The following is a 26,951-nucleotide window of genomic DNA, read 5'->3' as shown; positions in this document are numbered from 1 at the left end:
AATGGCCTTCTGTTCTGGATGTCACTAGTGCAGTAATTTTATTTTGTTCTATACACAGTACGTACCTATTGAGCACTACATGGCACATCAGCCCACTTTACTGTATCTCGGTAGTACTGTGATGTATATTCTCAGAAGTGTGACCTCACTGTGCAGTGTTTCTGTTTGCAGTGTTAGACACAGCAAATAGACCCGCTTTGCTGAATCCCAGAAGCACTGTACTGTATATATGCAGTGCAGAGGAGAGTGCTGCCGTCTCTGGTCTGGGTAATCTGTCCCGTAAATGTGCTGATCTGCGAGGCTACCTGCTGACGGAGGCCTGACTCAGCATCCCACCGCCTGAGAGCCGGCCTGCTGCAGTGCTGGAGTCAGCCCCAAAACATTGATCCAGGATCAGCTTGCCCAGCCTTAAGCCGCGGCCCACAACCATTTTGATAAATAAAACACTGATCCAGAATCATCTTGCCTTGACTTGAAGCTCACCGCAGGCCTTTTGGATGCAGCTCATCAAAACATATGCAGAAGAGAAGATTAGAAGCTTCTCAGGCTGTTTAGCAGCAGTGTGGTTGGTCTACAGAACCTTGTCAGGGTGTCCCTTGTAAATGATATAGGGAATGCAGAGGTAATGGTTATCCTGTTGGCTCTTGTTACATAGTCTGTGTGTCAGTATAGAGGTTTCTCTGGTATCTGACCATCCTTATTGATTAATATATGGAGGTCAAGCCCTGTTTGTCTCCATTTATGCACCTTGCTGTTGCTATAATGTTCAAAGTTAGGAGTCATTTGGGTGTGGATTGGGTGGGGACGATCACTAGGGCTTGTATACCAGTGCTAACATTAGGCTCAGTGGCACTGTCCTCTGTGCTGAAAAGCATAACTGTACTCAAAACGGGGCCCACTGCCCACCATACCTCCACTGGCGATGTAGCCATGACCTAAGGCAACATTCACATAAAACACGTAAACTTCCCTTGAAGTTCAGCACAATCATTCAAAATATAGAAGACAGGACGTATTTTCAGAACTGGCAAGCATTTAATGATAAGCAAAAGCAACAGAAAAGATGAAATATTAAATAAGCCACATGATTCAATAAACACTACTGAAGAACAAAGTTCTAAATTTGGAGTGCAGAAGTAGAGCAATGACTTCTCAGTTTTAGCTTCTGAAAAAGATGTTTTAACATCTTTGTGTGTTCTGCTGGATCCTGGATAACAAAAATGTTTTCAAAAAGATTATTTTATTTTTATTGAATGCCTCTTGTATTGTTGGTTTCAGCATAGTAGAATATATAGTTCTTCAGATTAGGACCAGGGACTCATGTCCCCTATGAATTGCCAGGTCTGTAGTGGTTATGATAAAAAGTTATTAAGTTATTAAGGACACAGAACTGAAAGTTTATGTTTGGCATTTTCATAATGGAGCTGGCAGGTAGAGTGATTCATTTTTCTTTTACTTTGTTGAAATAGGTCATGATCCTTGTATTTCTCTGTTGAGGTCTACTTTTGTGAAATGTCCCCAAATGTCACCCTGCTTCTGAATCGCAGTTGATTCATAATGTACAGGGAATGCGTTATTGTGAAGCATGGAAGCTACATGGCAGTGCCTTCCACAGTACTGATCAAAATTAATGTTTATGAACTTTTAGAAATGTGAAAGTTACCTTGCTGGGCAGAGTAGTGAGAAACTTTTGAAGAATTCACAGTGAATTTCAACTGTCCTAGCTCACAGGAATTTACTGAAACACTGCCATTTGCTTCCCCCCCAAAAAAAATTCCTGGTTCGTTTCTCCCTTAAAAGGATTGTCAGTGTCCAGAATGTGACTGTGGTCCTCTTCGAGATGGCAGAATGTGAGAGGAGAGGAGAGGGGAAAAGAGGAGAGATGGGGGGAGGTGCTTGGCAGAACACCCTGCTCCTTCCTCAGCACTGTTGGATCAACAATGCAAATCACAGAATCACTCGTGCCTGACATTTACTGCGCTGCTTCACCATTTTCTCCCTACCTACTACTGTGTTACAAAAGCTTAGCCTACTACAATACTTCCTTTACAGATCAATATTTGCCAACTGTGCTACCCGTATGATTTATGAAACAATGAAAAAATGTTTAATATTTTTACATAATCCTCTCAAAACAGATATATTATCGGAATGTGCAATCTCTGCACTGCTGGGGAATGGTGAGTTATGTGAGTATTGGGGTTTAGGGGATCTCCCAGAGTGTGTTTCATAGTGGTGGCAGTGGGGTGAGTAGGTGTGTTTGGTTTCTTAGGGAGTATGAGGAGTGGTGGTGTATTTGGCAGTGATTGAGCTGAGTCGAGGAGTGTTTATTAGTGATTGAGCTGAATGAGGGTGTGCTTGATCATTGGGGAGATGGTGAACCTGTGTGCATCCTGTGTGATTAGGCCACATTCCCTCAGACAGTAAGACGCTTACAGTGTGGGCCAACTACAGCTTCTGGGATCAGTACTCCTCCCCCTCACTGTAGGAGTAAGCAGCACTGAGGAGCACTGTAACAGGAAACGACTGCACGAGAAGCTCCAAGCTCTAAAACAGCTGTGATTCTGTCTCTAAAATGGCGGGTTCTGTCTCTATATCTGCTCTGATTCTGTCTCTGAAACAGCTGTGTTTCTGTCTCTAAAACAGCTGTGATTATGTCTCTAAAATGCCTGGTTCTGTCTCCATATCAGCTCGGATTCTGTCTCTGAAACAGCTGTGATTCTGTCTCTAAAATGGCTGTGATTCTGTCTCTAAAATGGCTGTGATTCTGTCTCTATATCGGCTGTGATTCTGTCTCTAAAACAGCTGTGATTCTGTCTCTAAAATGGCTGTGATTCTGTCTCTAAAATGGCTGTGATTCTGTCTCTAAAACAGCTGTGATTCTGTCTCTAAAATGGCTGATTCTGTCTCTAAAACAGCTGTGATTCTGTCTCTAAAATGGCTGTGATTCTGTGTCTAAAACAGCTGTGATTCTGCTTCTAATTCAGCTGTGATTTTGTCTCTAATACAGCTGCGATTCTATCGCTAATACAGCAGTGATTCTGTCTCTAATACAGCAGTGATTGTCTCGAATACAGCTGTGGCACTTGTGTGTTTAACAGACATGCACCTCTGAACATGTTGTTTAATGGCCAGCAGGGTTATACACATGCAAACGCTTTTAAAATAGACTGTGTGTTGTGTTTTGCTGTGCTTTTCCTCTTCAGTGAAACCACACTGCCTCTGCATATAGGTTCCAACCAAACTTTCCATGCAAAAAGTAAGATTTTAAAAAATCCTTTAACAGAGAGGGCTATTGGAGGAGGGCCCAAATGAGCGGAGCAGCCAGTGCTGTTCTGCTCCATAGAAATGCGAATGAATCACATTGTTTCTCATCAGGCCCTGATTTCCTCTCTGTAACTCAAAGGATATGAATGATGCAACTGTGTGCAACGACTCTCTGGGATAAGTGCTCAAGAGTGACATCATGCCCAGTTTGATGAGTCATTCTTCAGCAGCGTCTGGGCTGTGTTTCTAGGAGACAGAGGCCCGGTCACCATGATACAAATGTATTGCTATGGAAACAGGCCATAGTGGTCAGGAGTGCGCAGTTAAAAGGACTTTCTGAATGTCTTTGTGTGATGAAGTCATTTCCGCACAGCAGTAATACTGGGATGTATGCCGGGTAACACTTCCACATACTGAAGCTCTCAAGATATTTTTTGCTAGTTAGTCCAGGACCAAGGAGCCAGCTGAGGGCCTTTTTACCTAAGTCAGTTGTTATTCTTGGTACCTGGAATTTTATTAAAGATTGACAGTGTTGATTAAAAGAACTTTGACTTTTATACAGAAAGACATGATAGTAGAGTACCAAGTACAATTTTGTAAATGAAAAAAAAACTGATATCTGCATCTGGGATTTCTGGGGAAAACCAGCTGATGATATCAACTTAAGATGAATTAACACTTTATTTCTAGCACTTTGCTGTTTCTCTAACAGCATTCTTCTGACAGTTCTTGTGTTAAGAATAATATTGTCTTGAAGGAATTAAATTCAGTCACCAAAAACACAGAGCATTACATTACATTACATTACAGGCATTTAGCAGACGCTCTTATCCAGAGCGACGTACAACAAGTGCATAGGTTTCAAGATGTAGAGGCACAAAAGAAACACTAGAGTGAAGTAAGGATCGTAGTGCCAGAAGTGACCACATCGATCAGGACTCCAACCCTGTAGAGTAAGCTTGTTCAGCAGCAAGAATCCTACCAAGTACCTTCAGCAACCTGGTGACTGCAGCACCTACACAACCAGTGCAGACCAGCAGCACGTCCCTGCCTTCTGTTAAACTCCAGGAGCTCTGTTCTACCTTGAATGTCATGTCTGTCCTCTCCTACCCTTTTTCTCCTTGCTGCTACAGTGTCACTGAGTCCCCACAGGCTGCAGCACAAAAACAGCCTGACCCCTGTAAAGCTAGCTGCTCTGGTTTCTCTTGTTAAGCCTGCTAACTCACTAGCATTATGCACTTAATATGTTAGTATGATAGAGACTTGGATATTGCTACATTGTTTGTATTGTTCTGTGCAAATCCTTTCAGGAAGGATGCCTCTCCTGCGCAAAAATGCTGCAGTGTGTCTGGTAGGACTAAGACTGTGTCAGTGTGACAGAGTTGCTGGTAACAGCCAGCTGACAGTCCCCATGGTAACAACCAATGGAAACTATCCACTGAACATAGCAAATCCTCACTGTGGGAGAGCATACACCTGTGTTTGGGTAGTTATGCTTCCACACTGTGGCTAAGAGTATGTTATGGTCACATTTTGCATTGCATAATTGTTTTTAAGTTAAGTGTAATGCAATAATGCAGTATTATTGTATTTGGTTTATTGGTTTAGTAGATGTCCTGATCCAGAGCAACTTATTGTGTCTTCAGCCAATGAGAGTTAATGTTTCCTGCTCCTCTCAAGCCTCATAACTGGCTTAACTATGATGAGTGTCTGTCATTGGCTCTTCTTGTAAATTGTATTTTTTCAAACACAGAGCTTTGGATGAAGGTTTGTAAATGATAGTTATTTTTGATGTCAACTTCAAATGAACATTATTATAAAGCCTCTTTTGGACTAAATGATAAAAAAATGAGTGGAATATGAAACCTGACCTTTATTGCTTATTTCCTGAGTTACAGGCTGTTCTTGATAAGCTGGCTTGTCATGTCAAGAGTGGTAAATCTGAGTTGTCTGCTGGGTTATCACCACCTGCAATTCATGTCCATTCCTATCTTTGTGTTATTTTTATTTGTGAAGCTTGCCCTTTGAATCCTTGCCTCGGGTCATTCTTTCTGCTACAGTGCCACAATGAACCATGTGCATATGAACACAGCAGATCTTCATTCAAGTGAATGAATTCCCTTTATCACTGACCTATTGTGTTGGTAACCCATACACTACCACTTAACAAAAAGTTTATTCAGCTGCTGTTACAATGTATACGACTGGGATTATAGTTCAGACAGCACACCCGGGTGTGTTATGCATTTTGGTGTAGCTGTGTGCTACTATAATGTGATGCCATGGATACTTGCTATTCATAAACTGATTCTGGCTTTCTCCTGTCATTTTAAATGTGTTGGCAAGGAAACAGGTTCCCTACACAGTGGTATAAATGGATTCTGCATCCATCTGCTGGGTAACATCTGCATCACCAATAACAACAATTAGCAACAGGCATGAACAATGATGGAACAAAGCAGTTTGGTGGAATCAAATGTAGTCCTGCTTTAAGTGAATAATAAAAAAACATACAGATACAGGTAACACAGCAGTTATATGTAATTATATTTTAGCATTTTGTAGATGTTCTCCCTTGGAGTGACTTAAACAGATTACATTTGTTTCATACAATCATTTTATATAGCTAGATGTTTTTTGCAAAAGCAATTCAGGTTAAGCACCTTGCTCAAGGGTACAATGGCATTTCCCCAGCTAGGAATCAACTTTGCACCGCTGAGTGACAAGGCCAGGTCCCTAGCTGTTATTCTACACTGCCACCCTTGTTTTAATAAGGCACAGCTTTAGGAACACAGTAACCTTGGTTATGGTCTCATTCCTTGCCAGCCTATTTCTTGACCTACTTCCATGTTCCAGCTTTTCTACTCTTGTAGATGTTGTCTCTTTGCTTAACATCTGCCCGGCGTAGGGCCGTCCTGAACCTCCCCAAAGCTCTGAGTGTTTTCCACAGGGGAGCTCTGGATGAGCTCAAGTGCAGGATTTTGTGTCCTGCTCTCATTATGGACTGTGACCACATATGGAATTCACAGCAGTAGATGTGATCTGAATATAAGTTGAAGTTTGGTTCCCTCTGTGTCTCCCTCAGGACAGAGAACTCTGCACCACTGCAGTGATGTCCTGGAGACTGTGGTCTTAGTCAACCCCTCAGAGGGCGCCGTCACATCTGAGGTGAGAGAACAAATTGTCCAAATCATGTTTATATAATGAATAATATGTAAAATGATGTCATTGTGTTTTTTGAACACCCTGTTTTCTTTCCAATGTGGAATATCCAGTCATGTTCATGCTGCAATGCGAGCTCTATTATCAATTCAGGAGAGCGCTGACAAGCATGTGCTCTCCACTTATCACACAACAATTCGCAAGTCCAATTCACAAAGACATGAATCAGAGGAAGACACTTTGTGCGCATCTCAACAGATTAATCTGCAGGTGCCCAATCGACTTGTGGGAGTTGTTGATGCACAGTGAGACACTGTCATCCCAGCTATTTGAAACCCTCATCCCTGGGTGATGCTAGAGCCAATTGTGCATCACTCTATGGGTCTGCCGGCCACTTTCAATACTCAACACTAACACCAAACCTTGGGGCGCATCAATGCACTAGACCCGTGCTTTAACAGGATGAGCCACCCAGAAGCCCCATAATTGTACTGGTTTAGACTTTTATGAAATGCAATAAATTTCAAACTCTAATCTTGCAGTGTTGGAGTTTAAATATGTTTACATAATGCATGTAAGATATTCTGCTGTTGTGTTGTCCTTTCTGCTGACCCAGGTCTGGGACTTGATCTACGACTCGGCAGCACATAAGTTACTGATTCTAAGTGGTCAAAGCAGTGACCAGGGCAGTGACCTCCTCTTGCAGAGCGGGGCATTCTCCTTCAAAAACGTCTCAGAAATCTTCTGTGATCCTGGGGTGAGCAAAGTGCCTGGTGAAATTAGTTTGCCACAGTAGAACCTTAAAGACACAACCCTGTCAGAAAAGGATGTCCTTCTGAGCTCCAAAATGTTTTAAACTTTGAAACTGATCTCAAAATACATGTATATTAAGTATCAAAAAGGGTTTAGTTTGATAGTCAATATTGTAAAAAAAAGTAAAGATGGAAAGTGAGCGGGAGTCCCAAGGCACTCTTAATGGTAAAGTTAAAAGCCTTTATTTGAACATGGTAAGGAATAATTAAAACGTGCTGGACCTACACATTGTGGCCTCACACAGCCTTAATCAGGGTTTTGAAAGCATAAGGGGCACAATGTTACATATTCACTACCATCAAGTGTCATTCACAAATTAGCTAATGGAATGATTGGATAAAAATTGGAGTTTTAGTCCCATTTTTATCCAATTATTTAGGAATTATATAAAGAAACTACTTTTTCTGTTACTGTATACTTTATAACTCTATACACTGTTGAGTATCAATGATGACAACTACATATTTTAGTTGAATGACTCTCTGAAAGCTTAAATTCAATGTAGTTTTTGTATTTTAAACCATGTTATTTATGTAATAAGCATGATTATTACACTGCATATAGAAATGTATGAGGAATGACTCAGGGTATTCACTGGCCTCCCTGTGTAGGTTGTTGACTTGCTTGGCAGAGCAGCCCCTGAGCACCAGGCCACACTTACGGTGTCCTGCCGTGGTGAGGGCTGCTGGAGCTTCCTGGGCAGGCAGCAGCACTTTCAGGAGTTCTTCAAATACAGACTGAATCCTAAGCCTGCATTGCCCAAGATGGACGGGGTCACAGACTTCACTGAGTATCTTTCTGAGACAGTGGATGTGCCATCGCCCTTTGACCTCCTGGAGCCACCCACCTCTGGGGGCTTCCTAAAGCTGTCCAAACCATGCTGTTACATCTTCCCTGGGGGAAGGGGAGACTCTGCCCTCTTTGCAGTGAATGGCTTCAACATATTGGTGGATGGAGGTTCAGAACGCAAGTCATGTTTCTGGAAGTTGGTCAGACACCTGGACCGAATCGACTCCGTTCTTCTTACGCATATTGGGGCAGATAACCTCCCTGGAATCAATGGGCTCCTCCAGAGAAAGATGGCTGAGCAGGACGAGGAAAGGTCACAGGGCTCCACCACCTACAGTGACTGGATGAAGAACCTGATCTCCCCAGAGCTGGGTGTTGTGTTCTTCAATGTTCCTGAAAAACTTCGGACACCTGAATCAACTCTAAAGGCTAAGCGCAGCATTGAGGAGGCTTCTCTTACTCTGCAGTACCTCAGCAAACTAGGAATAAAGCCCGAGCCACTATTCAGGGCGGTCAGCAACACTGTGGAGCCCATTACCTTGTTCCACAAGATGGGTGTGGGCCGTCTTGACATGTATGTTCTAAACCCAGTGAAGGACAGTAAAGAGATGCAGTTCCTTATGCAGAAATGGGCTGGAAACAGTAAGGCTAAAACAGGAATTGTGCTGCCCAATGGAAAAGAAGGGGAGATCTCTGTTCCTTACCTGACTTCTGTAACAGCTCTAGTGGTCTGGCTCCCTGCTAACCCTTCAGAGAAGATCATTAGAGTGCTGTTTCCTGGAAACGCTCCACAGAACAAAATCTTAGAAGGACTGGAAAAGTTGAAGCACCTTGACTTTCTGCGTTACCCAGTAGCCACTCAGAAAGACATATCCTCTGGAGCACCCCCTACCATTGTAAAACAGACAAAAATGAAGCAAAGGGTCGACAGCAAAGAAAGCCTTAAATCTTCCCCCAGGACAAATGTAGCCTCAAAAGCTGCTAAGAAAGAGGGAGATGGGTGCGAGGAAATGTTTGTCACAGAGACAAAGAGTGGCTCTGTAAAGGAGAACAAGATTGAGAAAAAAGAGAAGAAACTGAGAGAAACTGATAAAATTACCAAGCCAGTGAAAGCTAAGACAGACTCATCTGAGACAGTAAAACAGGAGAAAAAGAAGCTATCTAAGGAAAAGTCTATGAAAAAACATACAAAGGACAGGGTGTCCAAGATGGATGAGAAGAAGGACAAAGAGAAGAAAGAGATCAAGAAGGTAAAGAAAGATGATTCAGCTAAAAAAGATGATAAAAAAGAAAGCAAAATGAAGGAAGACAAAAAGAAGGATGCAGCTAAGCCAGAATTAAGAAAAATCACTAAGCCTGACCTAAAACCCTTTACTCCAGAGGTTCGAAAGACCCTGCACAAAGCTAAAACGCATGGAAAAACTGACAAAACCAAAGCTAAAATAGTCAAAGAACAAACAGCTGTATGTGCGCCTACTGCAGTACCAGCTACTGAAGAGATTCAACCAGAGACTCGACCAGAAACTCAACCAGTGATACAGCCAGGAGCTCAACCAGAGAGTCAGCCAGAGATTCAATCAGAGACTCTGCCAGAGATCCAATCAGAGACCCTGCCAGAGATCGAACCAGAGGCTCAGCCAGAGAGCCAAATAGAGGCTCAGTCAGTAAGCCAACCAGAGACCCATCAAGAGATCCAAATTGAGACTCAGCCAGTGATCCAACCAGACATACAATCAGAGACTCAACAGAAGACTGAGTCAGAGATTCAGCCAGAGATACATCTGAAATCAGAAGAACCAGTGATATTAGAGGATAGCTCCATCATTTCCTCCCCAGAAGATCTCACTAAGGATTTTGAGCAACTGAAACAGGATGAGCTATCCAAACTGGAAACAGTACCAGCAGACGATAAATTGATGTCATCAGAGCCTTGTGCAGATGACACTGCGGTGCTGAGCCCTCAACAGGCAGGACTAATCAAAGTTCCATCCCACACTATAACAGACACAACCTTACCACCCTTGTGGCCTCCTGATGATGGAGTAACAGCCACAGACACTGGGACTGAATCTCATTTCAGTAAGCAGCTCCCTAGAGAACTGGAGGCACAATCACTGGCTAAAGAGGAAGAACCATTTGAAGATGAAGGTGCAGCCAGGGATGATGATGACATGGAAGAGGAGAGAGGACATGCTAAAACGAAAACAGTGGAGGAAGAAGGTGATATGGGAATGGGGGGTGAAGAAGATGAAGGAAAGTGGAAGGAGGTTAAAGACAATGAGGGAGTGGAAAGAAAGCATGAGGAAGAGGAGATGGAGAAAAATGAAAAATGTACAAGAAAGAGTAAAACACAGGAGGATCCTAAAAGGATGAAGGATGATGAAAAGGAAATCGGTGTCATGGAGCAAGCAGAATTAGAGGCGGTTGAAGACTTAAATGCAGTTGGTGATGAGGAGTTTAAGGCTAAAACCAAAGACGACAATATAGAAAACATTGACAAAATGGAGTGGGATAGTAAACAAATGGGAGATGACTTATCTGCAAAAGAAGATGAGGATGATGCTGGATATCTGTCCAACATAGGAGCCACCACTGCTGCCATTACATCAACTGCACAAGGAGCCACTGCTGCAGAGCATGTCTCCTATATTCAGGACGAGACTATCCCGAGATATTCTGAAACCGAACAGACAATCTCAGATGAAGAGATTCATGAGGAATCAGAAGACAGGATGCCACACCTCTGTTATGAAGTTGGGACCTATGACATTTCTGTCCCAGATGAAACTGGGTCCTTCCATGCCATCCATGGCATAGGGGACGTGACAGCACCTGTCCCTGATACACTAGACATAGCAGCAAAGGGATTCATGGATGGACAAGACTCCGCATTAGCTGTGTACACTGCAAATGTAATTGCAGCACCCCTGGCAGAAGAGGAGCATATCTCCTCAGCTACATCCATCACTGAATGCGATAAACTTTCATCTTTTGCCACCTCTGTTGCTGAAGATCAATCCATAGCCTCTGTGACGGCACCCCAATTGGAGGAAACTGGAAGAGGCACTTTGTTTCTGGACACAGCTAGCAACATACCATCATCCGTTCAGGCTGAGGCCACCCAAGGGAGGGATTATGTGCACTCTGCTGGAACTATCTCACCTACATCCTCCTTGGAGGAGGACAAATATTTCAAATCACCTCCTTCTGAGGAGCTCCAGCCTGTCCCAGCAGTATTAGAGACAGGAGATGAGCCAGTTCAGGAACAAGTGGAAGAAGAAGATGAAGAAGATGATGAAGACCAGACACCCAATGTTGATATTTCTCTGAGTAAGCTCCAGGAAGGCTATGCATTTCATTCAATGTTCCATGACAGAGATTCTGAAATTCTCACTTCATCTATGCCACCCCCTACTTCACCACCACCTGTAGACACTCCTTACCCCCTTGCAGCTGGTGGAACACAGGCCTCTCTGACCAAAGAGGAGCCTATGTTGGGAGGAGCTACAAAACCTCCCTCTCCCCAACCTTATTTCTCCAGCATGCTGGAATCCAGTGCTTTCTTAGAAGGGGAGGAGAGATGCCTGAGTCCAGATGATAGCACAGTGAAAATGGCCTCCCCTACACAGTCCGGGCCTCCCAGCCCTGGCCTCACGCCCTCCCGTCAGTCACCCGTGGAGAAGGTTGATGAGTTCCCAGGACAGGAGGATAAAAATGGTGACAGGGAAAGTCCACCAAAAGGCTCAAAAACAGAAGAGGAAGATGGCAAAAAAGACAAGACAGAGCCTTGTCTGCACAAACATGAACATTTTGAACCTGCTGAGGTGGAGAAACTGCAAACTTTTGAAAAAGAAATTACTGATGCTGCTTTTTCCTCAGAGGAAATTAGAGAGAAGCTCTGCCTAATCCCAACAGAGCTTTCACTGAAACGGGAGACTAAGTCAGTTACCTCAGTGGATGAGTCGAGAGAAAAACAAGTGGTATCACCCACAGAAAAAGATTTTATGACAAAGGATATTTCCAAGGAAATGGTAGTTCCTGAAGAAAGTAATAAAGAGGTGGAAGAAGATGAAAAGAGGAAGGATGTACCTGTCAAACTGACAGAGGAAAAGCAGAGCACATTTCCTGATGTGAAGACCTGTGAGGCTAAGTCTTTTGAAGAAGGTAGGATGAGGGAGGAAGAGAAAAAACAGCAGGCGAAATCATTGGAAGATTCCTCCTTGCAAACCTCACAGGTTGGATTAGAAACAAGAAAGCCAGCTACAGACTCACATGAAGAACTCAAACCTAAGCTTCTACATTCTGAAGGAGAGGAAAAAGACAATGAGGGTGATGATGTTTGCTTATCTGGAGCACAGTCCAGATCTGAATCACTAGAGCCTGGCATGTCAGAGGTATCCAAAGTGACTCATCTGCCCTCTTCGATTATCTCTGATCAACTGGACTTGAGGAGCGTTGAACAAGCTTCCACAGTGTCCCCTGATACGTTTTCAGAAGAGGACTTACAAACATCACCTCTCGATGCCATAGAAGAAGTGAGGCATTTTCCACCTGTACCAGAAGAGGAGAGCACTATCCAAACAAAAACTTTATCACTGCCTGTCACCGACACTATGACCATTACCTCTGCTGTCATTGCTGTAACTCAACCCACAGAAATTGAAAAGGCATCTGGAAGCTTTATACATTCCATTAATGACAGCCAGGGCAGTGTGGATGAATCTGCTCAACCCGATAATATGATACCTTCACATAGTCCCAGCAAAGATGGTAATCAGTACTCCAGAGAAGCATCAGGGCAGCAGGCAAAAGAGGAGAAGCCAGAGAAGGAAGCAAAGCGTGAAATGGAGCGAGAACGTGAGGCTGCCTCTCCAGTCTCTGTTCCACCTACCCCATATTTCAGCGTGGAAAAGGACACAAATGAAAAAATCTCACAAGACAATAAAGATGTGCCTACAGACAAAGAGAGTCATGATGCAACTAAGTATCATCCTGAGGAGAAGCTAATCACAGAAGGACAAGAATGGGATGCAAAGGATGAGCTGAAATCAAAAATGGGACCTGGTGATACAGCAGAAACAGGCAGCAAAGCTATATTTGAGTCAGAAGCTAAAGAAAAGGTTGATAGGGGAGCTTCAGGAGCTTCTGTTGAGGAGCAGGACAGAGAGGAAATTCTGTCATTCAACAAAGCTGATTACCATGCAGCTGCTTTCAAAGAGACAGAGAAGAGTATTTGTTTCGATCGTGATAACTCTCCAGAACATGAAGTCCGTGAGAAAGGCCAGGAGGAGGAGAGTGAAAGGGAGGAGAGACAAGATACTCCTTTTGTCGATGGAAAAACCTTCATGTACACTGAAATCTATGACAACAAAACAACTGAACACCTGGAACCCAAACATCAACAGGAACAGCTTGACAAAAGTAAAGAAAAAACTATTGAGAAAGAGGAAACTAATGAGAAAGGGGAGTCTGCAGGCAAAGAGAAAACTCCTGAAAAAGAGGTTGCATCCGAGAAAAAAGACCTGTCTCCTTCAGCAACAGCCGCAGCTGTGGACAATAATGGAATGTCTGCCCAAGAGGATGCATTTCCCAGGGGTGCGTCAGGTGAAAAATTGTCATCTTCACCCTTGCCAGACCAGTCTAATCTGGAGGCAAAATTGTCCACCTTACATGTTGATGATGTTCCAGAGAAACAGTCCGCAGAGAAGGAGACAGAGAAGGAAAAGACAACATCTGAGAATGAGAAAGAAAAACAATATGTACTTGAAACTGATAAAAGAGAATTTCCTTCAGGTTACCCTTTACCAGCAGAGAAAGATCTTTCCTCCTCAGTCTCTTTGTTTGATAACAAAGACAGCCACACCAGTACAGTCACCTGCACTAAATCATCAGGCCAGCACTTGGATGACAATATTATGGCATCTGAGTACTCTGACAATAGTAGTCCTGGTCCCAGTAAATCTGGGATAAGTCTCAGTGGAAAAGAGGGAGCCATGGTGATGGGTCATATGAGGTTAATGATGGAAGAAGAGGATGATGAGGATGAAGAAGATGTGGAGGCAGACGAGGAGGATGGCATGGGAGCGAATGACTCAGATTTGGAGAAAGGTGCCAAAGAAAAATCAGAAAAGGAACATGTAAGTTCTTTCAGCGATGCCACCAGCTCAAAATGTCCAGAGATGAAAGAAACAGAGACAGACATCTCCAGTGTACCTACATATGAGTATGGCTTCAACGGGCAGGGATCACCCTCTACATTTGCACCATCTCAACCCAGCCACAGCAGCCAACAGATTGAGGCTGAGGATGATGCTGAGGCCGAGGATGTTTCCCATTTTATCAAAGGCTACACTGAAATGGGATTAACAGGAACTGAAGAGCGTCCTTCTGAACCTAGGTATTCCTGTGATGAGGACAGCAGAGACTCTAATCTCAGCAGCCAGGTGGACAGCAAAGAGAAGAAAGACAGATTCCCTGATCAATCTGAACCTGCCCTGCCAGCTAAGCCAAGTGAAGATCACCACCACAGGGAGACAGAACTAAAGCTGGAAGACCAGGACACGCAAGACATCCTAAGCAAAGAATCTGAGGATTCTGCTTCTTTTAGTTTAGGCTACACAACCACACTGGCCGCTGCACATTCCTCTGTCTCTTTCTTATCCACCTCTGCCTCCCCCTCTGACAACCGCCAGCTTGGAGAGGAACGGGAGACACATGCTGTGACATCTGACACACCTTCCAGGCCTGAAAGTGCAGGCTTTGAATATTCCTCTTTTAAAGAGGATCACTCCTTTGTCATGGGTTCTCCTTTTTCATGTTCTGGGGGTCTGGTTAAAGATGAGTACCTGGAGGTCTCTGAAAAGCTGACCGTAACAACAACAACAACCACAGAGTCAACATCCAGCCTCACAAAATTCAGAGATGAAGAGATGAAGCCCTTCTCTTCAGTGGAGGATAAAACAAAACAGGATTTTGCATCTGAGCAGGATAAAAAGGAGCAGTATTTTTCATATAAGCTGGATAAGACAGACCAGCCTTTCATATCTGAAAAGGATAAGGAAGGTCAGCTGTGTCCATTAGAGCAGGCTAAGAAAGAACATGATTTTGCATCTGAACATGAAAATGAAGAACAATATTTACAATCTGAGCACGTTAGAAAAGAGCAGTTCTTTCCATCTGAGCAGGATAAGAAAGACCAGCCTTTCCCATCAGACCAGGACACGAAAGAGGGTTTTTTATGTGAACATGATAACAAAGAGCAGTATTTCCCATCTAAGCAGGTTAAAGAAGACCAATCGCATCCATGTGAACATAAGAAAGACCAATCATTCCCATTTGAAGATGCTAAGAAAGAGAAGCATTTCCCATTAGGGCAAGCTACTAAAGAGCAGCCCTACCAATCTGAAGAGGATAAGAAATTGCAGCCCTGCCTATCTAAACATAAGACTGACCAGTCTTTCCCATCTGAGGATCAGAAAGAGCAGACCTGCTCACCTGAACATGAGAAAAAACTGCCTTCATCACCTGATGAGGCTAAGAAAGAACATGTTACAAAAGAACAGCCCTTCCCATCAGAACAGGTTAGTGAGGAGCTGCCTTTCCCCACTGAGCAGGCTAAGAAAGAGCAGCCTTTCCCATTAGAACAAGATAAGGAGAAGCCCTGTGCTTCAGAGCCGGATACAAAAGAACAGACCTTCCCTTTAGAACAAGCATTGAAAGAGCAGACCTTCCCTTCTGAGCAGGATGCAAACGAGCAATTTTGCTCACCTGAGCATGAGAAAAAACTGCCTTTAGCACCTGAAGAAGCTAAGAAAGAACATGTTACAAAAGAACAGCTCTTCCCATTTGAAGAGGCTAAGAAAGAGCAGCCCTTACCACCAGAGCAGGCTGCAAAAGAGCAGTCCTTCCGATCTGAAGAGGGTAAGAAATTGCAGCCCTGTGCTTCAGAGCCGGATACAAAAGAACAGATCTTGCCTTTAGAACAGGCATTGAAAGAGCAGGGCTTCCCTTCTGAGCAGGATACAAACGAGCAGACTTGCTCACCTGAGCATGAGAAAAAACTGCCTTTAGCATCTGAAGAAGCTAAGAAAGAACAGGTTACAAAAGAACAGCTCTTCCCATTTGAAGAGGCTGCAAAAAAACAGTCCTTCCAATCTGAAGAGGGTAAGAAACTACAGCCCTGTGCTTCAGAGCAGGATACAAAAGAGCAGACCTTGCCTTTAGAGCAGGTTACGAAAGAGCAGACCTTGCCTTCAGTGCTGGATACGAAACAGCAGATCTTCCCTTCTGAGCAGGATATGAAAGAGCAGACCTTGTCGTCAGAGAAGGATATGAAAGAGCAGACCTTGCCTTTAGAGCAGGATACAAAAGAGCAGACCTTGCCTTTAGAGCCTGATACAAAAGAGCAGACCATGCCTTCAGAGCATGATACAAAAGAGCAGACCTTCCCTTCAGATCAGGATACAAAAGAGCAGACCTTTCCTTCAGAGAAGGCTACGAAAGAACAGACCTTCCCTTCAGATCAGGCTACAAAAGACCAGACCTTCCCTTCAGAGCAGGATACAAAAGAGCAGACCATGCCTTCAGAGCATGATACAAAAGAGCAGACCTTCCCTTCAGATCAGGATACAAAAGAGCAGACCTTTCCTTCAGAGAAGGCTACGAAAGAACAGACCTTCCCTTCAGAGCAGGATACAAAAGAGCAGACCATGCCTTCAGAGCATGATACAAAAGAGCAGACCTTCCCTTCAGATCAGGATACAAAAGAGCAGACCTTTCCTTCAGAGAAGGCTACGAAAGAACAGACCTTCCCTTCAGATCAGGCTACAAAAGACCAGACCTTCCCTTCAAAGAAGGATATGAAAGAGCAGACCTTGCATTCAGAGAAGGATATGAAAGAGCAGACCTTGCCTTCAGAGCAGGATACAAAAGAGCAGACCTTGCCTTCAGAGAAGGATATGAAAGAGCAGACCTTCCCTTCAGAGCAGGATACAAAAGAGCAGACCTTCCCTTCAGAGAAGGCTACGAAAGAGCAGACCTTCCCTTCAGATCAGGATACAAAAGACCAGACCTTCCCTTCAAAGAAGGATATGAAAGAGCAGACCTTGCATTCAGAGAAGGATATGAAAGAGCACACCTTCCCTTCAGAGCAGGATACAAAAGAGCAGACCTTCCCTTCAGAGCAGGATACAAAAGAGCAGACCATGCCTTCAGAGCATGATACAAAAGAGCAGACCTTGCCATCAGAGCAGGATATGAAAGAGGTTTCCAGTGCAATAGGCTCCATGGCAGACCAGCCTCTGCATTCTGATCCATGCTCTTCTAAGCTTGATGAAGCTGAGGCACCAAAGAAACCCAAAGATCCTGGATCAGCTGCACCTTCTTCACCACAGTTACAATTTGTCCAGGAAGGGTCCCGCAGTCTGTTTGAGGTCTCTCCATTACAGCGAGCTGAATCCTCAGATAAAGACTTGGAACTAGAGAATAAAGGTAGTGACGAAGAGCCTGAGATGTGTGGTATGGAACAGAGCACTTTACCATGTCGAATTGAATGCCAAAGATCTCCCACGGTCCCTACCAAGCCAAAGGAAGGAGAGCAGTGCACCTCACTGACCCAGGTGGGGAGTAGCACTTTCCCTGATGTGCTGACATCATGTTCTTCCCATCAATCACCACATACTATGGACACATCATCAGATAACAGTGGTACACAATTCAGCATAGTCCTTCCAGGGACCATTTGTAGAGAAATGCCCAGCACCTCATTGGCAGCAGGTGAAAAAAACATTGAATATGAGGAGGAGGAGGAAGAAGAAGAGGAGGAAGACAAGGAGAGAGGGAGGGAGCAGTCAAGAAAGTTGAGCAGTACATGTGGGATGCTGAAAGGTTTATATCCAGGTGATTCACCTCCACTTTATAGAGAAGTAGATGATGACCAGGAAGAAGAAGAGCGAGAGCCAGACCACCCTGCCCGACCCCTCTCACTGACATCAGCCGATCAGCCCTTCCACTCATCCATCTCCCCAGAGACATCCCAAGAAATAGGATGTGACCCTGAGCATCCGAGTGTCTGCACAGAGGTCACTTCCTCACACACATCTGCCAGCTTCTCATCCAGTGAATACAAGCATCGCAAAGGAGAGATCTCCCCATCATTCATTAACCCCAGCCCACATCAGCTGTCCAGTGCAGAGGAGGAAGCCCGGGACAGTGACCAGTCCGAGGAGGGTGAGGAACATCGGCAGCAGTCTTCAGTGAAGAAGAGATCCCACAAACATCAGCGCCACCACCATACCCATGGCCACCAGGGGGAGAGCACCAGTGCCACAGTTCCCAGGGTGATGCTGGCTGGGGAGGAGACTCCACCCACTTCATTGAGTGAATCTCTGGCTTCACAGTCTGACTCTGATGTGCCCCCTGAGACAGAAGAGTGTCCATCTATTACTGCAGAAGGCAACTTGGACTCAGATGAGGATGCTGAGCATTTGCCAGTAGACAAATCAGCTGGGGCCACTGGAACAGGTAGCCACCACTCACCATTGCAAAAACCATTGGAAAGGAGCCAGGACCCCCTGCCTGCACCAATGATAGACCCCTTTCCTCGTCCCCCTCACCCTGATGTTTGCATGGTCGACCCAGAGGTTCTGGCCAGTGACCAGAACCACACAGATAGACCATTCAAGAGGGATATGAAGGCTAACAAAGGTCTGCGGAAGTCACTGGGGAAACCAAAGTCAGCCTCTCCGGTCCGGAAAAGTGAATCTAAGGCAAGAAGATCCAGCACTCCAGTCAAACAGACCACTAAAGATTCCTCACCTCGAGCTTCTTCTCTGAGGAGGAAGGAGGCAGAGAAGACATCCAGAATCTCAAGGGCATCAGAGGGTCAAGGGGAAGAGAATCCTGGGAGAGGTCTGGTCAATGGGATCAAAAGCAACACAGGTATGACTGACTTGGGAACATATGAGTGATCTGGTAACATTCAACAGTTGCTTTGTGAATAAAAAATTTGAGAATGAAAGTGACACAAATTGATTGCAAATAGAATATATAAAGAATGAAGACATCAGAACAGAACAAATTGATATCAAGCGACTGTCATGACACTGTTAATTATCTGGAATTTAACTGAAAACACATAGTACATATACAAAAAAGAAATCCAGGATCTAACAATCCAGGAACTAATAAACTTTGGTGTGAGTCAATACAATTTAGAAATGGTATATAAAAGCCTTGTTGAGAGTATGTTTTCTATTAACATGCTTACATGGTATAGAAACACGAAAGTAAAGAGCAAAGGGAAATCAAGAGTAGTCCACATGCTAAGCTTCCTAGCATCCTAGCATCAAAATCTATGGAATGTGTACATAAAAAAACTCACAAGAAAGTAATATCTCGTACATACTCTTTCTCCAATTTGAAAAGCTATTAGGATGTAGGATTTTATTAGGATCCCCATTAGCTGATACAGAACATCAGCTACTCTTCCTGAGGTCCACACAAAACACAAAAACATGACAAATAAGACACTTACAGACAAAACAACCAGGCAAGTGCAATGGAATGTCATGAATGCTACAAACCATTTATTCACAACTAATCTAGTAAAGCTACAGAGAAGAATGATCAGGGCAAGATAATATTATGCTCTGACACAATGGCTAACTCTGAAGTCTTAAATGATTTGATGTTGTATACTTAGTCTGTCCAGTTGGTGGCTGAACAGAGGGGTTGAGGTTTCCTGCTGGTTCACTGCTTAGTAGCATCCTATGTGGAACGGCCGACCACAATGGTGGGCAGTGCATTTTGGCTGCGCAATGACACAGAGGGAACCACTTTCTCTGAGGGGTCCTTCTTCCCAGAAAAAGACTAGTAGTTTATCTCTCTGAAACTAGTGCATTCAAATCAGGCTGAATTTGAATTCTCCATAGTGATTAATGGATTAAAGAGAGGATGGCCTTATTGTAAAGCTGAGTCCCAGCCTACTGGACAAGGTCTCTTGTGGTACAATATATGGTTCAAGGGTGAGGCCTGGCTTACCATGGCCAAGTCTGTTGTTCTTGTCAGTTAAAGCGATAAAGTTGCAGCTCTCCAAGCTAGTTCACAGAACAAACTCACCAATTGACCAAAAATCAGATTTCCGACTAATCAGTGTGAATAGGAAGTCCATCCCATTGTTGGGCAGAGAAAATTCTCTCAGTTGAATAACCAGGCACGACAAGTTGTATCATATAAGAAATAGGATTTATTTCTGCAGAAAGAGTCCGGGACCTACACACAACAAGGTGGATAAGGCCAAACTGAAGAAAGCAGGGGCAGTCCCTGCTTTTATTAGCAAAAAGTGTCTTAACAGTAAAGCATAAAGTAAAATTCAACAAAGAAAATGATTGGCTGTGTCCATTCAAATAACAAGGAGCTGTCGGTCAGCTCTGCCATACTACAGGGTAATCTGTCTCTTGTGTGGGATCTGGTTCCCTTTCCTTACTACCTTTAGAGGTAGATGGGTGGCATTCTAAAAGGATAATGAAAGAAATAAAGGAAAATTTCCATTGTTTTTGTTTTCTATAACTGCTTGAGGCAAGGATTGAATGATGTGTGTCTCCATCACAAGGTTCTAACTCCCAGAAGTTTAGTTCAACTGCATCCTCTGGATCACCTATCTATGTGGACCTGGCCTACATCCCCAACCACTGCAGTGGCAAGAACGTGGACCAGGAGTTCTTCAAGAGACTGCGTGCCATGTATTACGTGGCGAGCGGGAATGATGTGGCCAGCGGGGAGCCAAGCCGTGGGGTTCTAGACGCACTGCTGGAGGGCAAAGCCCAATGGGGCTCAAATCTCCAGGTAAGCAGAACCTCTTTTTCTAAACTCTCATCTACATCCATTGCCTTCAGCGAAAGTCATATACTTGTTCAGCTTCAACTCTCCTTACGGGTAGATGCTGTATAAGGAACATGATGATTGGGTTTGGTGAAGAATTTGACACACATTGTACATTCTTCTACATGTTGACGTGATGACACAAAGCTCTCATCCCATTTTGTCTTTTTCTCTTCCTCTTCTTTCCCTATCCATCTCATGCCTCCTTTCCTCCGGCTAGGTGACACTAATCCCGACCCATGACACGGAGGTGATGCGGGACTGGTACCAGCAGACCCATGAGAGACAGCAGGAGCTCAACATCATGGTTCTGGCCAGCAGTAGCACTGTCGTCATGCAGGATGAGTCTTTCCCAGCCTGCAAAATCGAGTTCTAAAGGCCCAGATGGGCCATGAGTCCTGTAGCCCCCTGCTTCTGCCACTCTCCGTTTCTCCATCTATCCCTCTGTCTTTGTGTCTGTCTGTCTGTGGGATGAGGGAGGGAGCTGTTGCAGTCATCTCTTTAGTGATGCCCACACCTTTCTCTAAAAGTTCTATATTCGTTACCAGCCTATTTGAAGTGTGCTGCGCTCGTGTGTTTGGTCTCAATCACTAGCCTTGTATCACCAAACATATGCAAATGTTGCGCTGCAGCACGCCGAGTACACGCAAACTCCTGTGAAAATGTATGTTTACCAGAGAGAAAGAGAGTGTGAAAAGTATGTCTCTGTCTGAAGAAACAGGCCATCAAAGGAGTAAGTGTCTGTGCACTTTAAACTTTGCAAACCTTTTGAGGTAATTGATGCCTTTTTACCAGTGGAATAATGATATGAATACCTCTTTTTAAATTAGACTCAGTCAAAGCACAAATGTACCCTGTCTAATATTTAGCATGCAACCAACTGCAGCATAGGAGTTCCTTTCCCTTCTCCAGTGGGTGAATTTAAAATAATCCAAATTTCTCCTTTTAGCATTATCCCACTTATCCAAGAGACTGGGGTAAGAGTGCACTATCCCCCTTACTCTAGAGACTGGGTAAGCATGCACTACCCACTTAAGGGCACCCTCTCCCACTTACCCTACAGATTGGGTAAGTGTACACTACCCACTTTGCTAAGAGACCGGGACAAGTGTTCTACCCACATATCCTAGAGACTGAATCTTTGAATTTCTATAAGGCAGTGTTGCTGAGTTCTTGTGCTCTAAAACTAGAGTGCCATCTATACACCTGTTTCAGGTGTGGACCACTCCCCCAGAAGTACCTGTGCCTAATGTCGCAGGTGAAACTACAAACACTGAATATATGAGAAGCTTCTTTTACCTAACCTACAGAAACACTCTTACAAAGAAGGGAATGGCTGTTTAGGCTGCTGTTTTTAAGGGTAATTATATTAAGTGCTGAAATTAATATGTGGTACAACAGTAAAGAACCTTCTCAAATTCTCGTACTCTGTGGACACAGCTTTTCAGAAATGCGTTATATTTCTGTCTTTAGTGAAAAAATAATGCAAAATATTGAGCAGTCTGGAGTCTCCTGACTGCAGTATTGTACGCACAGTTTGCTCGTATACAGATAGGACTTCCCTCTGTGGAGGGATTCATTTCCCAAAGGGAGATTTTCTCTCAGAATGTGTTTCATGGGTTCAGCTCATGTGAAATGAAGTGCACTATAGTGAAATCTGTGGTTTATTAATGTATTCAATTTTCCTGTGTCATATATGACATGCATTTTAAGGCATGTAGTTGGAGTGTCAGTTAAAGAAGATTTTTGTTGAAAGAAGTGTTCAGTATGCAAACACCTGAGGGTGTTTACCTTTGCTGTGTGTGTGGTCTGGTCAGGTGGAGCATCTAGCCATCACTTGCTCTGCACTGTTTTATTTGAGCCAGACTTTTGCTGTTGAGCTGAGCTCTTAAGAATTCAGGCAGCAGAACCCGCAGGCTGTGTCTGATTCATGTTCTCCAAATGTGGAGAAACCGTACACATTTTTGCTAACTATGCTACAGCATGCTGTCACAGCATTGTGATCATTCTGTCCCAACACATTTTAATTATACTTGGTGAATATATAAATAAACATATATATAACATAAAGAACTGTGCATTAGACATAAAATAATAATTGCTGTTGCAAAGTAATAATTAAAGGGTGCCTTTGAGGCATTTTGTTGAATATAGTTGATCAACCATTGGTTCATGTAATAATTTAGCATTCTCGCTCCGTCTTCATCATGTTCTCTCAAAGTAAATTTGCACTGGTGTTTGAGCACGTTGATGTGAGACCTCTAGGGTATTGCACTAGATAAATGCAGCTGCCTATTTTCATGTATATTGTGTGTATTATGGGATTAGGATATTTTTACACATAAAATATATTGCAAGTCAATAAATTAAAAAAAAAAAAGACATGAGAATCTTATATATTCAAAATGTAATTGTCCTTGTGGCAGACTACTGGAATGTTTGTATGGGATTTCCTGTATTATGAATACAGTATTTTTTGCTTTGGTTCTATCATTCTTTGGTTTATTTTGAGAGTAGTGTTCACATGGGATGTAATAACGCAGAAACTTGATCTAAAGTTGTTTCACAGGTGTCCTAAGAGAGTGTCTCCCCAGAGAGCATGTATGAATGAGGCTGTGGTCCATGCACTCGTACCCGCTGTAAATGTAGCAATAGAGAAGGTTTCCTATGCTAGAATCTTGCTGACACCTGTCAATGCTAAGGAGCGGATATCCTGAATTACTGGGGATTTGGACATGTTAACTGTGCATGAAGCAATCCTGGGAGGATTTCTGCTTGATGGGGGTTTAACAGACACACTCATGTGCCTTGGGGTTTGGGTTGGGGAAGGGGGGGGGGAGTAAAGGTCAAAGGTTAGAGAGAAGACTGTAGTTGAAAATAGCATTATCAAAGAGCATAATTGCACCAAGAAGAATTGCACTAGTGGTTCATTAGTTGATACATATGGATCAAAGATGAATGGATGTACTGAAGTTATAGTGAGAGTTAAGCACATATATAGACCTATCCCCATTTCTAATTTTGGAGTACAAACATTTTGGATACAAAATTGTAAGTGAATGAGCAAGGCCTACAGAATTTACCACCAACTGACAATGTATGAGTCTGCTTGTACAAAGTATCTTTCATCTGCAATGGTGTATGAACATTTTCAAATCTTGTGCTGATTTCTGGGATGCAGAGAGTATGCTTTGTACAGACAGTGAGACCGTACAGTTTAATAGTGAATGCATGGTGGTTATACAGTGTAGCTGTACACCTTTCTGATGGTAGTACCATATTTTTGTGTTCGTATGATTATAAAGTGGTCATTATTTGTTGAAAATTGTTGGTCTCCATAGCAGGGACCTGTGGATATGTTTTTGTTTATTTTTAATACCATGTCACATAAAGCTTGTAGATTATGTTTTTAAAACTGTCTTATATGTTTTATTCTAGATATCATATTTTTGGTCTACTTTTGTTTCTCGGTATTGTTAAACAGGCTTATCATCAGCAGTATTATATTTTATAGTGATATGTGTTGCTTTAAAATGTTTGGGCCATTAGCACTAATCAGTCATGAGGCACCAGGTTGTTTACATGCGTCTTTTGCATTGCCGTGATTTTGGACAGCTGACAGACTGGATTATGGCACTTTGCTCTGTTTATGAAGGTTGTTTAACTATGTGTTCGCTTTCAAATGCTACAAAGCTTACAACAATGAGGAATAAACTGGGTCTTGTTGCGGGGGGGGGGGGGGAGGGAGGTGCAGCAGGGGGCATTAAGCTTTAGCACAGCTGAACCCTCACCTGCCCTTCCCTGCCCTGCTCTGTCTTGCCTAGGGCTAAGTGTTAATGCCATGTGATTAGCCACAGAACATAGCCTTTGCATGCACATGGCTTTGCTGTAGGTGCATTTATATAAAGATACCAGGGCAGTGTCTTTAAAGTAGGACCTGCCTACTCTTCATGCTGCTATAAGTATGTAATCTAACAGGTTCATTAGATTGCTCTGTATGCACAAATACGTGCTCTTGGGGTGAGGGTTCCAAAGCGCTTGTTGTCATGGAGACCTTGTCAGATCTGGTCTTCACAGCTCAACATGTTTTTATCCCTCGCCTAACCAGAGCTGCATGAGCAAATCTTTCTAGTTTCTTATCATATGTTGAGAACATACACCAAAAGTATATATCCATGGCTTTGGTTCACATCCTTGTCTTTAGATACCTGAGTAGTCCGTTTCATTGTCTCCCTATTCTGTATCAATTATTACTATAGTTTCCTTGTCATTTGACCATACAGCTAGAAAAAAAGAAATAAAAAAATAATAATCAGTCTCTTAGCAGGGGCCTCTCCAGTCTGAGGCCCCAGATAAAAGACACACTCCCAAAAACAGTGGCAACTGGCAAATTCATACACATTCACAGACATACACACATACACACACATGCACATGCACACTCGCCTGTACCAAACATAGAAGCGTGGAATGGTATTTTTGAAAATAGAGCTGCCACTCTTAAAGCTGTTTCAAAGAAAAACTTCAGCTGAACTAAGACACTCTAGTCTGCATAGTAAAATATAGCTAGTATGAAATGAAGATGGAGGACAACATGAGGGGACACATACAAAGATAGAAGAATAATAGCAGGAGAGAACTGAGACCCTGCTGTGTGTGTGTTGTGCGGGTATTGCTTTATTTTCCAGACTTTCAGGAGAACAAAACAAAGAAGTTATTTGATAAAAATGGGTCCGATCTTTGCTTCAAAGCCACTGTAGTTTCAACTGTAAGACTTCAAAGTGTTACGTATGGAACAAGACTTCAGATCTAACAATACTACTATGTATACAGAGAAATACAGCTATATACATGTGAAATGTGCATGTACAAACTGAAACAAACCAGACTGATCAGTTGATCTAAGACATTTAATTCTCCATGGACAGATTATAGATTTTTTTTCCAGGGAAAAAATGAGTGGGGGGTGGGGGGTGGGGGGGGGGGCGTCGTTGATGAATTTCTGTCAAATTTGTTTCCGCAGCTTTCTCCAAACCCTACATCCAGACAGGATATAATCATCAGATCATAATAATGACCATAATTATGACCATTATAATGAGCTTGGCTTGTTTCTGCATGTGGTAAGTTATAATCCTGTATGTAATAGTTTAAATGGAAATTAAATCCTGTTTTAAAAAATGTTTAAAAAAATAGCAAATTGTATTAAAATACTGGTTCTGAAACAGCCATGCTTCTTCTTCCTGCGTGGGGTATTGTAAAGAGATTGCTGTGGTAGTTCATCTTTTCGGCACTGTGTTAATCTTAGTTGAGCGGTTATTTTGTGTGCAGTACTCTGTATCTCTCTTTGAATCTAAAATTAAATAGGCCTATTGCAGATTTATTGTAAAAGGGAAACAGCCTGATGATCACCAATAAATTTAATGAGAATCAGAGATGTGTGTGCAGTTGTGCTTTTCTGTCTTGGGTCATCCACGCTCTATATTTAGTGGAGCTACCTCCCCTGATGGAACACATGTCCATGTATTCATTAATAACATATTTAATATTTTCATATTCTTTTTACACAGTACAGTAGGTCTACGGAAGAAAAAATCGTTTGCCATAGACGAAGTGAGCTACTGTAAGTGAAAAGGATCCATGTTTACCAGTTTTTTATTTTTCTTTATTTGTCCGAAGGTTTCAAGATTTCAATGTCTTGTATAGAAAGTGCCTAATGTAGTCTCCCCCCCCCCCCCCCAAAAAAAAACACAAATTTACTGTTTTACATAACGTGTTTATAAAATGACATCACCACATTCAGGACAGTGACATGGGTACTGAATTTGGGACCCTTTCATTAGAGCTTGAGAGAATTATCTGGCACCTGTGCGTTTGAAATTGGACTGACGTAATGCTGGGAGCAGGAGGGGGAGCAGACCCACATTCATGTGCAGGAAAAGAGGTCTGGGAAGCAAAACAATGAAACAATTCTTCTGCCTCTCCTCGGAGTGCTGCTGAAGGAGGAGCAGTGCTGAGGGGTGGCACTGGAAGAGGTGGAG

General features: G+C 43.2%; 1 protein-coding gene across 2 annotated transcripts in view; it reads left to right on the top strand.

Annotated features, from left to right (window-relative positions):
* The window catches only part of LOC135242291 (microtubule-associated protein 1B-like), a 45,311-nt gene extending 18,966 nt beyond the window's left edge, over window positions 1-26,345 (top strand). For both annotated transcript variants that reach the window (XM_064313305.1, XM_064313306.1), the window contains 5 exons: window positions 6,353-6,435; window positions 7,046-7,186; window positions 7,854-18,969; window positions 20,642-20,874; window positions 21,131-26,345. In XM_064313305.1, coding sequence (XP_064169375.1) covers window positions 6,353-6,435; window positions 7,046-7,186; window positions 7,854-18,969; window positions 20,642-20,874; window positions 21,131-21,286 — 11,729 coding nt within the window. In that variant the 3' untranslated portion in view covers window positions 21,287-26,345. The remainder of the gene's footprint in view (window positions 1-6,352; window positions 6,436-7,045; window positions 7,187-7,853; window positions 18,970-20,641; window positions 20,875-21,130) is intronic.
* The last annotated feature ends 606 nt before the right edge of the window (window positions 26,346-26,951 follow it).

The sequence above is a fragment of the Anguilla rostrata genome, chromosome 16 (assembly GCF_018555375.3).
Source record: "Anguilla rostrata isolate EN2019 chromosome 16, ASM1855537v3, whole genome shotgun sequence".
Classification (NCBI taxonomy): domain Eukaryota; kingdom Metazoa; phylum Chordata; class Actinopteri; order Anguilliformes; family Anguillidae; genus Anguilla; species Anguilla rostrata.
The sequence above is the reverse complement of the archived record's forward strand: the minus strand, read 5'-3'. Positions and strand labels throughout refer to the sequence as shown.